Here is a 13011-nt window from a genome sequence, read left to right on the forward strand (position 1 = left end):
TAACAATTAAGGTGCAGTGAAATTTGAGTTATACCACGGGTTTTTAGGTTAATCGGCCCTCTGTAAATTGTCCGCTGGTGTGCAAGTGAGAGGATGAGAGAGTGCGTTAGCACTTTGTGAACTAATGTGGACGGGTGATCACTGGTCGACATGGATCTGAAGGGTCTATTTCTGTGCTGTATCTCTGAATTAAACATTCACTACAATCCTCCTCCTCCACCCTCCCTCCTTCCTCCTCTCTCCCAACCCTAGGGTCCAACTGTGCAGTTAGCACCACGATATGTTTACAATATCTATCACCAACAGTTGTGCAAGGAAATCATTTCCAAACTGAGGAAAAAGATTTGTTTAATTTTTAATCAATGACTATTGTTGAGCCTCCTGAAAGGTTCTGCTTCCTTTGCAGCTGTGAGCAGCTATTATTCAACAAGACCCATTCAATTCCTTTTGTCCCGATTAAGCACCATCGGAGAGTTTCCCGCCCTAGTAAAGACCAACTATAGACCAGGCTATTATTCAACGACCACCAGCACAACCCCAGCAGCACGGCCCCACCACCAGCAGTCCCCACCAGCAGGTCCCCACCAGCAGGTCCCCACCAGCACGGCCCCAAGAAAATGTTGAACCTTAACTGACGAGAGAGACAGACAGACACACAAAGCAAATGGGAGTGAGTGAGTGGGCGTGAAAGGCATTCTTACCATAGAGGGAGTACAGAGAAGGTTCACCAGACTGATTCCTGGGATGTCAGGACTTTCATATGAAGAAAGACTGGATAGATTCGGCTTGTACTCGCTAGAATTTAGAAGATTGAGGGGGGATCTTATAGAAACTTACAAAATTCTTAAGGGGTTGGACAGGCTAGATGCAGGAAGATTGTTCCCGATGTTGGGGAAGTCCAGGACAAGGGGTCACAGTTTAAGGATAAGGGGGAAATCCTTTAGGACCGAGATGAGAAAAACATTTTTCATACAGAGAGTAGTAAATCTCTGGAGCTCTCTGCCACAGAAGGTAGTTGAGGCCAGTTCATTGGCTATATTTAAGAGGGAGTTAGATGTGGCCCTTGTGGCTAAAGGGATCAGGGGGTATGGAGAGAAGGCAGGTACAGGATACCGAGTTGGATGATCAGCCCTGATCATATTGAATGGCGGTGCAGGCTCGAAGGGCCGAATGGCCTAATGCACCTATTTTCTATGTTTCTATGTGAGTGAGTGAGAGAAAATGAGTCAGAGAAAAAATGAGTGAGAGAGAATGAGAGTGAGTGAGAGAGATAGAATGTGAAAAAGTGCCAGAGAAAAGAAAAAAGAGAGAGAGAAAGAGAGACTCTAGTACAAGAGGAGTGTGTTAGAATGGATTGAAATCTGTCTGTCTCATAGAGAGAGGTGGAGTTAATGGCTCCTGTTCAGACTGGAAGGAGATAATTAATGGTTTATTACAGGGACCAGTTCTTGGCCTCAATTGTTCACTATTTACTTTGTCGTGGAGGAAGGAACAGTTTGTAAGGTTTTCAAATTTGCAGCTGAGACAAAAATAGGTGGAAGGACATGTTGTGATAAGGATGTTGTGATTCAGCAACAGGATACAGAGTCACAGCGTCACACAGCACGGAAACAGGCCCTTCAGCCCAACTCACCAATGCCAACCAACATGCCCCGTCTGCACTAGTCCCACCACCTGCCCACGTTTGGCCCATATCCCTCTAATCCTTTCCTATCTATGTACCTGCCCATGTATATTTTAAATGCTGTTATAGTACCGGCCTCAACTTATTTACATTTTTTTCCACATAAATTTTGTGACAGAACTTTATTCTTTAGATTTTAGAGATACAGGGAAACAGGTTCATTGGCCCACCGAGTTGGTGCCAGCCCCAAACATTAATTCCATCCCACTACACACTAGGGACAATTTACAGAGCCCTGCAAACGTGCGTGTCTTTGGGATGTGGGAGAAAACCAGAAAACTGGAGAAAACCCACGTGGTCACATGGAGAATGTGCAAACTCCATACGGACAACACCCAAGGTCAGGATCAAACCCCAGTCTTTGGTGCTGTGAGGCTGCAGCTCTACCCCCTGCTACACTGTGCCATCTCCATCTACACCTTGGGACAGCAGTCAACCCGATCACAGACTTGTCCCTGTCCCACCCCGGTCATTCCCTCTTCTCCCCGTTCCCGTCTGGCAGAAGGTACAGAAGCTTGAAAGCGCGCACCACCAGACTCAGCAACAGCCTCATCACATCGGCTATCAGGCTTCTGAACGGTCCTTTAATAAGCTAGGGTACAATTCTTGTCTACCCCATTGTGGACATTGGAGTTTGTCTCTGGAACTGATGCGCTACAATGCTGAGAACTCCATTCTGCACTCTGTATCATCCGCTTTGCTCTACCAGTTGTACAATACAATACAAATTTATTCGTCACATGCACCAACAGTGATATGAATTTGCCAGCAGTGATACAATTGAAAAAAGAACACACAATACACAATAGAATTTAACATAAACATCCACCATAGCATTCTTCACTGTGGTGGAGGGCAACAAAGTTCAGTCTGTCCTTCTCCTTTGTTTATCCGTGGTCGGGGCCATGAACCCTCCGCAGTCTCCGCTACAGACGGCTGGATGTACAGGCCCTCTCGTCAGGATGATCAAAACTCCGACTTTGGGACGGTCGAACCCACTCCGCGGCTTGGAGTGCCACTTTATTACCGGAGTCCGCGGCTTCAGAATGTTATAGGCCGCAGGCCGGCGGTCAGAGCTCTTCTCCGGCGATCCCCGGCAAGGGATCCCAGGCTCCGGATGGCAAGTCCACGCCACGCCCGCGGCTAGAAGCTCCGCAGAACACAGCCCCAAGATGCCAAAGTCAACAGGCCAGCGATGGAAAAGTCCACGCTGCGCCCGCTGCTGAAGCTCTGGGCCCGACTCCGGGAGAGGCCGCTCCAATCCAAGCTGTTAGGCTGCGAGAGGGGAGGCGGAGAAGCGACATGGAAAAAAGGCGCCTCTCCGTCGAGGAAGTGACTGAGACACGGTTTCCCCCTTTTCTCATCTACCACCCCCCACAAGACATACTGAGAGACACTAAAACAAACATTTGGACATACTACATAAAAGTCGAAATAACGAACACGCTGCTGGCGGGGCAGCCGACTCGCAGCGCCCCCAACCGACCTCCTTGTACCCGTAGGTAGATAAAAATGCTGGCGAAACTGAGTGGGTGAGACAGCATCTTTGGAGCAAAGGAATAGGAGACCCTTCTGGGTCTCGACCCGAAACGTCACCTATTCCTTCGCTCCATAGATGCTGCCTCACCCGCTGAATTTCTCCAGCATTTTTATCTACCTTTGATTTTTCCACCATCTGCAGTTCCTTGTACTTGAGTTTGGGTTAATTGTATTTATGTATTGTATTATCTGATCGGATTGGATAGCGTGCCAAAACAAAGCTTTTCAATGTACCTCAGTACACGTGACAATAATCAACCGCCTGTATAAATAACTTTCCCCACATATCTCTTTAAACTTTCACCCTCACACCTTGAAGATATCTCCTCTAGTATTTGACATTTCCACCCTGGGGAAAAGGTTCGAACTGTCTACCCTATCTATGCCTCATAATTTTATAAATTTATATCAGGTCTCCCATCAGACTCCGATTCTCCAGAGAAATTTAAATGGTTGGAGTAACAGCATCTCTAGAGAACATGGATAGGCGACATTTGGATCAGGACCCTTTTTCAGATTGATGGGGGGGGGGGGGGGGGGGGGGGGGGGGGGGGAATGCTGGAAGGGAGGTGGGGCAGGACAAACGCTGGTGAGTGATAGGTGGAGAAACAAGGAACTGCAGATGCTGGTTTACAAAAAAAGGACTCAGAGTGCTGAAGGAATTCAGCGGGTCAGGCAGCATCTCTGGAAAATATGGATAGTCGATGTTTCGGGTTGAGACCCTTCTTCAGACTAAACATCTTTAGCCCAGACCGATGTTAAATCTTTAGATTTCTCAGCACAAAGTTAGGACAAAATCTTGCAGACTATTTGTGAATTGCTGACAGAAATATTTTTAGTTGGGTCTAATTGGGGTGACATCCTGTTTATTAAATGGCCAAAAATAACCATCGCCAACCCTTGCAGTCCCAGGTTTCCTCCCATAGTTTACATATGATGATTTGAACAGGCGAGATCTTGGTGATTGGTTCTGTGTGTGGCATCACTGTCACTGGAGCTTGTGTTCAACAGGTTCACCCCGTCTCTGCACCAATCCCCTTCCACCTCAACCCGCCTCCCTCACCCCCGCTCTCTGACCCCGCATGACCAACCGTGTTCTCCATCTGAAGATGGGCCCTGCCGGATGGCACGGTGGTGCAGCGGTAGAGCTGTTGCCTCACAGCACCAGAGGCCCGGGTTCAATCCTGACCTCAGGTGCGGTCTGTACCAAGTTCGTATTTCTCCCTGTGACCGCGTGGGTTTTCTCCAGGTGCTCTGGTTTCCACCCACACTCGAAAGACGTACAGATTTGTAGGTTAATTGGCTTCGGTGAAAATTGTACATTGTCCCTAATGTGTAGGATAGTACTAGTTTACGGGGATCGCTGGTCGACGCGGACGCGGTGGGCTGAAGGGCCTGTTACTGCGCTGTGTTTCTAAACTAAGGCTCAAAACATCGCCTGGCCTTTCCCTCTTCAGATGCTGCCTGACCTGTCGAGTTCCTCCAGCACCAGATTCCAGCATCAGTTCCTTGTGTCTCCGTTATCCTGCTCCACTGCGAAATCTCCTCAAAGTATGCCTACGCTGAGGAAAGACTCAAAATACTGGAGTAACCCAGCGGGTCAGGCAGCATTTCTGGAGTAAAAGGGTGGGTGATGCTTCAAGTTGGAACCTTTTTTCAGACTAAAAGTAAAGGGGAGGGAATTGGAGGTAAGAAAAATTCCTACTGTGAAGAAGTTCTCCTCTCTCTGACGGGAGTTCTGTGAGACCCTCTCTCACTACTTCCCCCTTTGTGACCCAGACACGCTAATATAGTGTCTCCCCTTCAAGTCCTAAGAAGGGTCCCGACTTGAAACGTCACCTGTCTATTTCCCTACACAGATGCTGCTTGACCAGAGTTCCTCCAGCACTTAGTGTTCTGCTCAAGATCCCAGCACCTGCAGTTGCCTGTGTCTCTGGCTCTCTCTGTATTTTCCCTACGGATCGCCGTTACTACCATGCTCTGAACAGGGTGGTGAGTCAAGAGTGCTTAATTGTCATATGTGCCAAAAACTCAACAATGAAATTCTTACTTTCAGCAGCAGACCTGGTCTCTCAACACCATACTCAATAAATAACAGAATGATCAAAAATCTATAAATAATCCCAATACCTGTGCAAGAAAGACCAACGTCAGTGTAACCAAAGTCCATATTCTTAATGTTATGCAGTGTTCAAAAGCTTGATGGTTGTTGGGGAAAAGCTGCTCTTGATCCTGTAGGTGTGATGGCTTTCAGGCTCCTGTACCTTCTTCCGGATGGTGGCAGTGAGATATTGAGCAGGGTGGTGTGGGTCTGATTTTTTGAGGCAGTGCCCCCTGCAGGTCCCTTCGATGATGGGGAGGTCAGTGCCCACAATGGACCGGGCAGTGTCCACCACTCTCTGTGATCTCCTTCATCCCTAGGCGTTCGAGTTGCAGATCCAGGGTAATTTACAACAGCTATTAATTTGCCAGTCGGTATAGAAACATAGAAACATAGAAAATAGGTGCAGGAGTAGGCCATTCGGCCCTTCGAGCCTGCACCGCCATTCAATATGATCAGGCCTGATCATCCAACTCAGTATCCCGTACCTACCTTCTCTCCATACCCCCTGATCCCTTTAGCCACAAGGGCCACATCTAACTCCCTCTTAAATATAGCCAATGAACTGGCCTCAACTACCTTCTGTGGCAGAGAATTCCAGAGATTCACCACTCTCTGTGTGGGCTAGGAACTGCAGATGCTGGTTTACATAAATAGAGACAAATGCTGGAGTAACTCAGCGGGTCAGGCATTATCTCTGGAGAACGTGGATAGATGATGTTTCTTGGTCGGTACCCTACTTCAGACTGATTGCAGGGTCAGCGAGAAAGAAAGCTGGAAGAGAGGAGGGGAAGGACAAAGCATGGAGAGTGATAGGTGGATACAGGTGAGGAGGAGGAGGGGGGAGGTTGATAAGCTGATGGTTGATCGAAGGACAGAGGTGAATGTGCAACACGTATGAGATAAGTATAGAGCTCCGAAATCAGAGGAAGGTATATAGGTGAAGGGAAGGAATAGATGTAAGTCCAGGGAAGACAGGGCGAGGGGTGGAGTTGGCATTGATGGGATAGTGCGAGAATAGAATGGGATTAATGTAGGATTGGCGTAAGTGGGGAAACCAGGTGAGGAGATGTCTGGTTGCGTAGGAAGAACCCGCAGATGGACACAAAATGCTTGAGTAACTCAGCGGGTCAGGCAGCATCTCTGGAGAAAAGGAATAGGATCCTTCTTCAGACTTCAAGACACATTTTGGGTCGGAACCATTTCTGAAGAAGTGTCTCCGGCCTTTGCCCAACCATCTATCATTATCCTCCCCTATCCACCTATCACTTGCCCAGCTTTGGCCCGCCCCATCTCTCCTCCAGTTTTCTCCACCCCCTCCGATCAATCGGATGAAGGGTCCCACCCTTGACCGTCAAATATCCATGTTCTCCAGAGATGCTACCCCACCCGCTCAGCTCCCTTAGCACGGTGTCCAGCTGCTTACCATTCCATGTTCTCCAACATCGCCTGTACAAGACAAAAAGGGGGAGATAAGGAGAGAAAAGGTACAAATTCTGAAGCCAGCGGAAGGAGAAAGGGAGAAATGGGGGTGCATTCGGCAGGGCAATGGGAAGAGAGGGGGAAAGGGGGTGTTTGTAGGGTAGTTCCTTCAAATTGGAGACTTCAACAGTTATACTGCAGGGTCTTAAGCTGCTCAAGCAGAACATGAGGTGCCTTTCTTCCAGTTTGCATGTGGCTTCACTCTGGCAATGGAGGAGGCTCGGGAAGGAAAGGTCAGTGTGGGAATGGTTCAGAGGTTCAATGGTGCAAAGGTGTTTTATTTGCCACATGTGCAGCTGCACAGTCAAATTCTTTTCACATATTTACACATGCGGGCGCCGCCATGTTTTTGTGCCATTTCCAAAGTCCGATCCACCCACGTGCTCAGTCTACTGGAGCGGCTCCCTATCCAGGTAAGCCCCAGGCTCCAGGAAGGAACCATGGGAGGGGAGTTCAAACCGTTAGCAACTGGGAGATCCAGCAAGCCTTGGCGGCTGAGTTTAGTTTACTTTAGTTTAGAGGTAGCATGGAAACAGGTTCTTCGGCCCACCGAGTCCATGCCAACCAGCGATCGCCCATTCACACTAGTTCCATGTTATCTCACTTCCTCATCCACTCTCAACACACTAAGGGCAATTTATAGAGGGTCAATTAACCCACACACCAGTATGTTTTTGGGATGTGGGAGGCAACCAGAGCACTCGGAGGAAGCCCATGCGCTTACAGGGAGAACGTGCAAACTCCTCACACAGATAGCACCCGAGGTCGGAATTGAACCTGGGTCTGTGGCGCTGGGAGGCAGTGGCCCTACGCACTGTGCCGCACTAAAGTATTTGGCAGAACGCTACGCTTGGACAGGTCTACGCTTGGTCTCCCCGATGTGGCTTTAGGTTTTTATTGCCTCACCAGCATGTCATCAAACTGTTAAAGGACAAATCTTAACGTCGGGTTTCTCCAGGAGGAGGCTCAGGTCTGAGATCATCATTTCATTTTACACGTCCCACCCAAATCCACCATTTTGGGCTTGGGCTTCTTCCGGCGTTTCTTGGTCTTCCTGGGCCTCGGCACAGGCTCCATGTCGAGTTTGCAGACCTGGGGGGAAGCCTTGGCCTTGGGCGGCGGCGACAGGTTGTAGAGACTCGCCCTCATCCTGGCCCGGGCCTGCCCCGCCCGCCTCATCTGACAGACCTTGGGCTTGGTGCTGTCCGGACGCTTCCTGTTGACCACCATTGGGCCGGGCTCTGCGGGAAGATCATTGTCATCATCTGAAATCAACGGCAGCAGATACTTGAGTTTGCGTTGGGCGGGAGTCAACAACTCATCTTCCTCTGGGTCATAGCGGTCCAAGTCTAACAAATATTGGAATGATTGCTTTGGAATCTTCTTTGAAATTGCCTTGATCTTCTCTACCTCCACTAACTCCTCCTCGTCGTCCTTTATCTCCACCTTTGGTGCTTCCTCTTCCTTCTTCTCTTCGTCCGCCTGCTCCCCCTCATTCAGCTCCGTGTCATCCAGCATCATGAGGTTGGCCGTCGTCTCGGTCAACATGTCCATGGCCAGATCCAATTTGAGTTGCAGCATGTTGTTCTGGTCTTGCAGAACCTTGTACTTCTCACGGACGTTCCTCAGATGCTCGTGCGGGCTGGACCGGATATTGCCCTGGCACGAGGCGAGGCCCCATCTCCCCTTCTTGAAGATCAACTGTTGACCCAAGATCTGGAAGGCGAGCGGCTCGTGTTCCAGGCCCAGCTCGGCAATCCTACGATCATAGTCCAAGAGGTAGAGGGAGGAGACGGGTGCGTGGTTCCGTGGTGCGCTCTTCTTGGGGTGATATTTACGCCTGAAGGGCCGCGGGAGTTGCTCACAGAAGATCTTAAATCTTCTCCAGCGATATTTGATTTTAGGAATTATCTGTTCCATTCGTCAGAACTAAATGATAAACGGTGAGGAAACATTTAGTTTAGAGTTTAGAGTTACTGCACGGAAACCGGTCCTTCTGCCCACCGAGTCCACGCCGACCAGCAATCACCCGTTCACACTAGTTCTGTGTTATACTACGTTCTTATCCACTCCCTACGCACTAGGGGCAATTTTACAGAGGGCCGATTAACCTACAAACCCGCACGAGTGTGGGGGGGAAACGGAGCACCCGGAGTAACCCACGCGGTCACAGGGAGAACGTGCAAACTCCCCACACACAGACAGCACCAAAAGTCAGGATTGAACCCGGGTCTCTGGCGCTGGGAGGTAACAGCTCTACCAGCTGCGGCACAGTTAAAAGACATTGTTCGAATTAAAACCTACACCAGAGGGCGCTGGTTTACACTATTTTACACAGGGTGGAAGGACATAGATAAGAAAGTGTGTGATGGAATGGTGTCGAGGGAGCTTCACCCTAGGGTCTAACCCCGGCAATATTTGTGCTAACTTTGGCTGGAGTCTCTCACACACACACACACAAACACGTGGAAAACATGGCTACATAGTCTCTACCTTGCCTTCTCTGTTGGAACGTCCTGGGGGTGAGTGAGGGGGCGTGGACCACAGGTGGGAGATGTCAGTTGTAGGGAGACATGGCTGGTGGTGTGGTCTCGGTCTGAGCAGTGACCCAGGGGGGTGTGGGTGGGGAGGGAGGGAAGAATATCCCACAGGGGAATAAGTCACTGCTCAGGCAACATCACCAATGACATCACAGCTGCCTCATGACAACATCAACCCATCCTATGACATCACAGGCCTGGGTAGAGTGGATGTGGAGAGGATGTTTCCACCAGTGGGAGAATCCAGGAACAGAGGGCACACCCTCAGAATAAAAGGACGCACGTTTAGAAATGAGATGAGGAGGAATTTCTTCAGCTGGAGGTCGGTGAATCTGTGGAATTCTTTGCCACAGACGACGGTGGAGGCCAAGTCAATGGATACTTTTAAGGAGGAGATTGACAGATTCTTGATTAGTACGGGTGTCGGGGGTTGTGGGGAGAAGGCAGGAGACTGGGGTTGAGAGGGAAAGATAGATAGAAACATAGAAACATAGAAATTAGGTGCAGGAGTAGGCCATTCGGCCCTTCGAGCCTGCACCGCCATTCAAATTATCATGGCTGATCATCCAACTCAGTATCCCGTACCTGCCTTCTCTCCATACCCCCTGATCCCCTTAGCCACAAGGGCCACATCTAACTCCCTCTTAAATATAGCCAATGAACTGGCCTCAACTACCCTCTGTGGCAGAGAGTTCCAGAGATTCACCACTCTCTGCGTGAAAAAATGTTCTTCTCATCTCGGTTTTAAAGGATTTCCCCTTTATCCTTAAGCTGTGACCCCTTGTCCTGGACTTCCCTAACATCGGGAACAATCTTCCTTCATCTAGCCTGTCCAACCCCTTAAGAATTTTGTAAGTTTCTATAAGATCCCCTCTCAATCTTCTAAATTCTAGAGAGTATAAACCAAGTCTATCCAGTCTTTCTTCATAAGACAGTCCTGACATCCCAGGAATCAGTCTGGTGAACTGTCTCTGCACTCCCTCTATGGCAATAATGTCCTTCCTCAGATTTGGAGACCAAAACTGTACGCAATACTCCAGGTGTGGTCTCACCAAGACCCTGTTCTACTGCAGTAGAACCTCTCTGCTCCTATACTCAAATCCTTTTGCAATGAAAGCTAACATACCATTCGCTTTCTTTACTGCCTGCTGCACCTGCATGCCTACCTTCAATGACTGGTGTACCATGACACCCAGGTCTCGCTGCATCTCCCCCTTTCCCAATCGGCCACCATTTAGATAATAGTCTGCTTTCCTATTTTTGCCACCAAAATGGATAACCTCACATTTATCCACATTATACTGCATCTGCCAAACATTTGCCCACTCACCCAGCCTATCCAAGTCACCCTGCAGTCTCTCCTAGCATCCTCCTCACAGCTAACACTGCCCCCCAGCTTAGTGTCACCTGCAAACTTGGAGATATTGCCTTCAATTCCCTCACCCAGATCATTAATATATATTGTAAATAGCTGGGGTCCCAGTACTGAGCCTTGCGGTACCCCACTAGTCACTGCCTGCCATTGTGAAAAGGACCCGTTTATTCAGATCAGCCATGATTGAATGGTGGAGTAGACTCGCTGGGCCAAATGGCCTAATTCTGCTCGTATTCAATTATGAGCTTAAGACATGACAGGGCAACCAATGATGAACTCGGCCTTGGAGTCGGTCAATGAGGAGCGAGTGGAGGGGAGTTAGACCATAGAGTCATGAAGCATGGAAACAGGCCCATCAACCCAACTTCCCCTCGCCAACCAACATGCTCCATCTGCACTAGTCCCACGGTTTGGCCCATGACCCTCTAAACCTTTCCTATCCCTGTACCTGTCCAAGTGGCTTTTAAGAGAGGGTGAGTGAGGGATTGGTTATATATTTCAGATTAGGATAGTGTGTAACTTGGAGAGTCCATGGCAAAAGCCAGAAAGTGTGAGAGAAGGATAGAAGAGATGAAATGTGAAGCCAGAGGAAGGAATTCAGGTGGAAGAGGATTGGTGGGAGGAGGACAGGTGGGATCGAGGAGAGGGGGGAAGGAAATAAATAAAACACGTTTTTTTTGTAAAATTGGAGAATTTAATGTTGACACTGAACATTTTCTATCGAACCCCCCTCACCTGTATCCACCTATCACTCACCAGGTTTTGTCCCACCCCACAATCAGTCTGAAGAAGAATCCCGACCCGAAACGTCACCTATCTACGTTCTCCAGAGATTCTGCCTGACCCGCTCAGTTACTCCAGCTCCTTGTGTCCTTTTTGAAAATGGAAACTGGGCATCAGATCAATCCAGGGAGGCTCCGAGAGTCTGTGAACCTGCAGTGAAGTGGGGCCATCTGGAGCAAGGTCTTCCGGACTGTTCCATCCTGCCATGATGCGGGCACAGATAAACTGAGCTGAGGGTTACATCAGAAGCAGCAACGTAATTTGACAAAATGCTCCTCTCTCTCTCTCCATCTGACTGCTTCTGGCCCTCTCCCTCTTTCTCTCTCCCATCTCCCTCTCACTTTCCCCCTCCCTTCCAGTTCTCTGTCCCTTCTCACTCATTTACTCTGTACTCTCTCGATACCTTTTTCTCTCCTTCCTTTCTCTCCCTACCTCTGTCCCCTTCTCTTTTTCTCTTTATACCTCTCCTTTCTCACCCCCTCCTTCCCGTTCCCCCCTCCTATTCTCTCTCCTTCCCTCTCTCGTTTTCTTACTTTCCCATTTTCTCCCCCTCCCTCGTCTCTCTCTCTCTCTTCCCCTCCTCCCTACCTCTGTCCCCTTCTATCACGTTTTCTCTCCCTCCCAGCTCTCCCTCAACCCCTCACTCTCTCTCTCCTCCACTTTCCCTATCTCACCTCTCTTTCCTTCTCTTATTCCTGAACAAAATTACTGGGCGGAACGGGCCCTGACTACCGATGCTGTCTGTATGGAGTTTGTATGTTCTCCCTGTGACCGTGTGGGTTTTGTCCTGGTGTTCCGGTTACATCCCAAAGACGTGCAGATCTGTAGGTTAATTGGCTTTGGTAAAATTGTAAATTATCTCTAATGTGTAGGATAGTGCTCGTGTACAGGGTGATCGCTGGGCGGTGCGGACTTGGTGGTCCTAAGGGCTTGTTTCCGTACTGTGTCTCTAAAGTCTAAAATGTAAATCAACGTTAATTTGAAGGTGAAACAAAATGTCCCCCTCCCACCCACCCCATTTTTAATTAAAAAGTAATTAAAATCTGGTAAGTGTTTCAAAATGAATCTGTTATTTTTTAAGTGTTCGCCCGCAGGTCACAGAGGTGTTTTGCTTCAGGGGGAGATCTGCGATGCAGAGTTGGGGGTTCCAAGGGGAAAGGGGCTGTCCCACTGCGAGTTTAGAAGAGTTTAGGAGAGTTTGAAAAAGTGTCATGTAGAAGAAATCCTTCGACCTCCTTCGACTATGTTGAAGACTATCTACGGCTACCTTCGACTACCCTCGATTACATACGACTAACATGCCGACCTACTATGACCTACTTCGACTAAACCTACGAGTAAAAAAAGCATCGACTTTTTCCATGGCGATATGTTTTTACTCACGGGCACTTTTCAACATGTTGAGAAATACGCCGCAACCTAACTGAGGTCTCGAGTACTCGGGGACTATCCTCGAGCATGCAGGAGAGTTACAGAGACCTCCTAGGACCTCGTGTCGACCATGCTG

The 13011-nt window shown here is 49.0% G+C and overlaps 1 protein-coding gene across 1 annotated transcript; it reads right to left on the reverse strand.

Moving 5' to 3' along the window:
• Positions 1–6919: 6919 nt before the first annotated feature.
• On the reverse strand, positions 6920–9433 carry cby1 (chibby homolog 1 (Drosophila)). The gene is made up of 2 exons (XM_055642488.1): positions 9300–9433; positions 6920–8735 (listed from the first exon to the last, which is right to left on the reverse strand). Exon 2 carries the CDS (start codon positions 8724–8726, stop codon positions 7788–7790), a length of 939 nt encoding a protein of 312 aa, XP_055498463.1. The 5' UTR covers positions 8727–8735; positions 9300–9433; the 3' UTR covers positions 6920–7787.
• Between the last annotated feature and the right edge of the window lie 3578 nt (positions 9434–13011).

Source organism: Leucoraja erinacea, chromosome 11 (assembly GCF_028641065.1).
Source record: "Leucoraja erinacea ecotype New England chromosome 11, Leri_hhj_1, whole genome shotgun sequence".
NCBI lineage: Eukaryota > Metazoa > Chordata > Chondrichthyes > Rajiformes > Rajidae > Leucoraja > Leucoraja erinaceus.

Bases quoted from the DNA above. Each gene is read 5' to 3' on its own strand.
- cby1 (XM_055642488.1), bottom strand. From the start codon at position 8,726: ATGGAACAGATAATTCCTAAAATCAAATATCGCTGGAGAAGATTTAAG.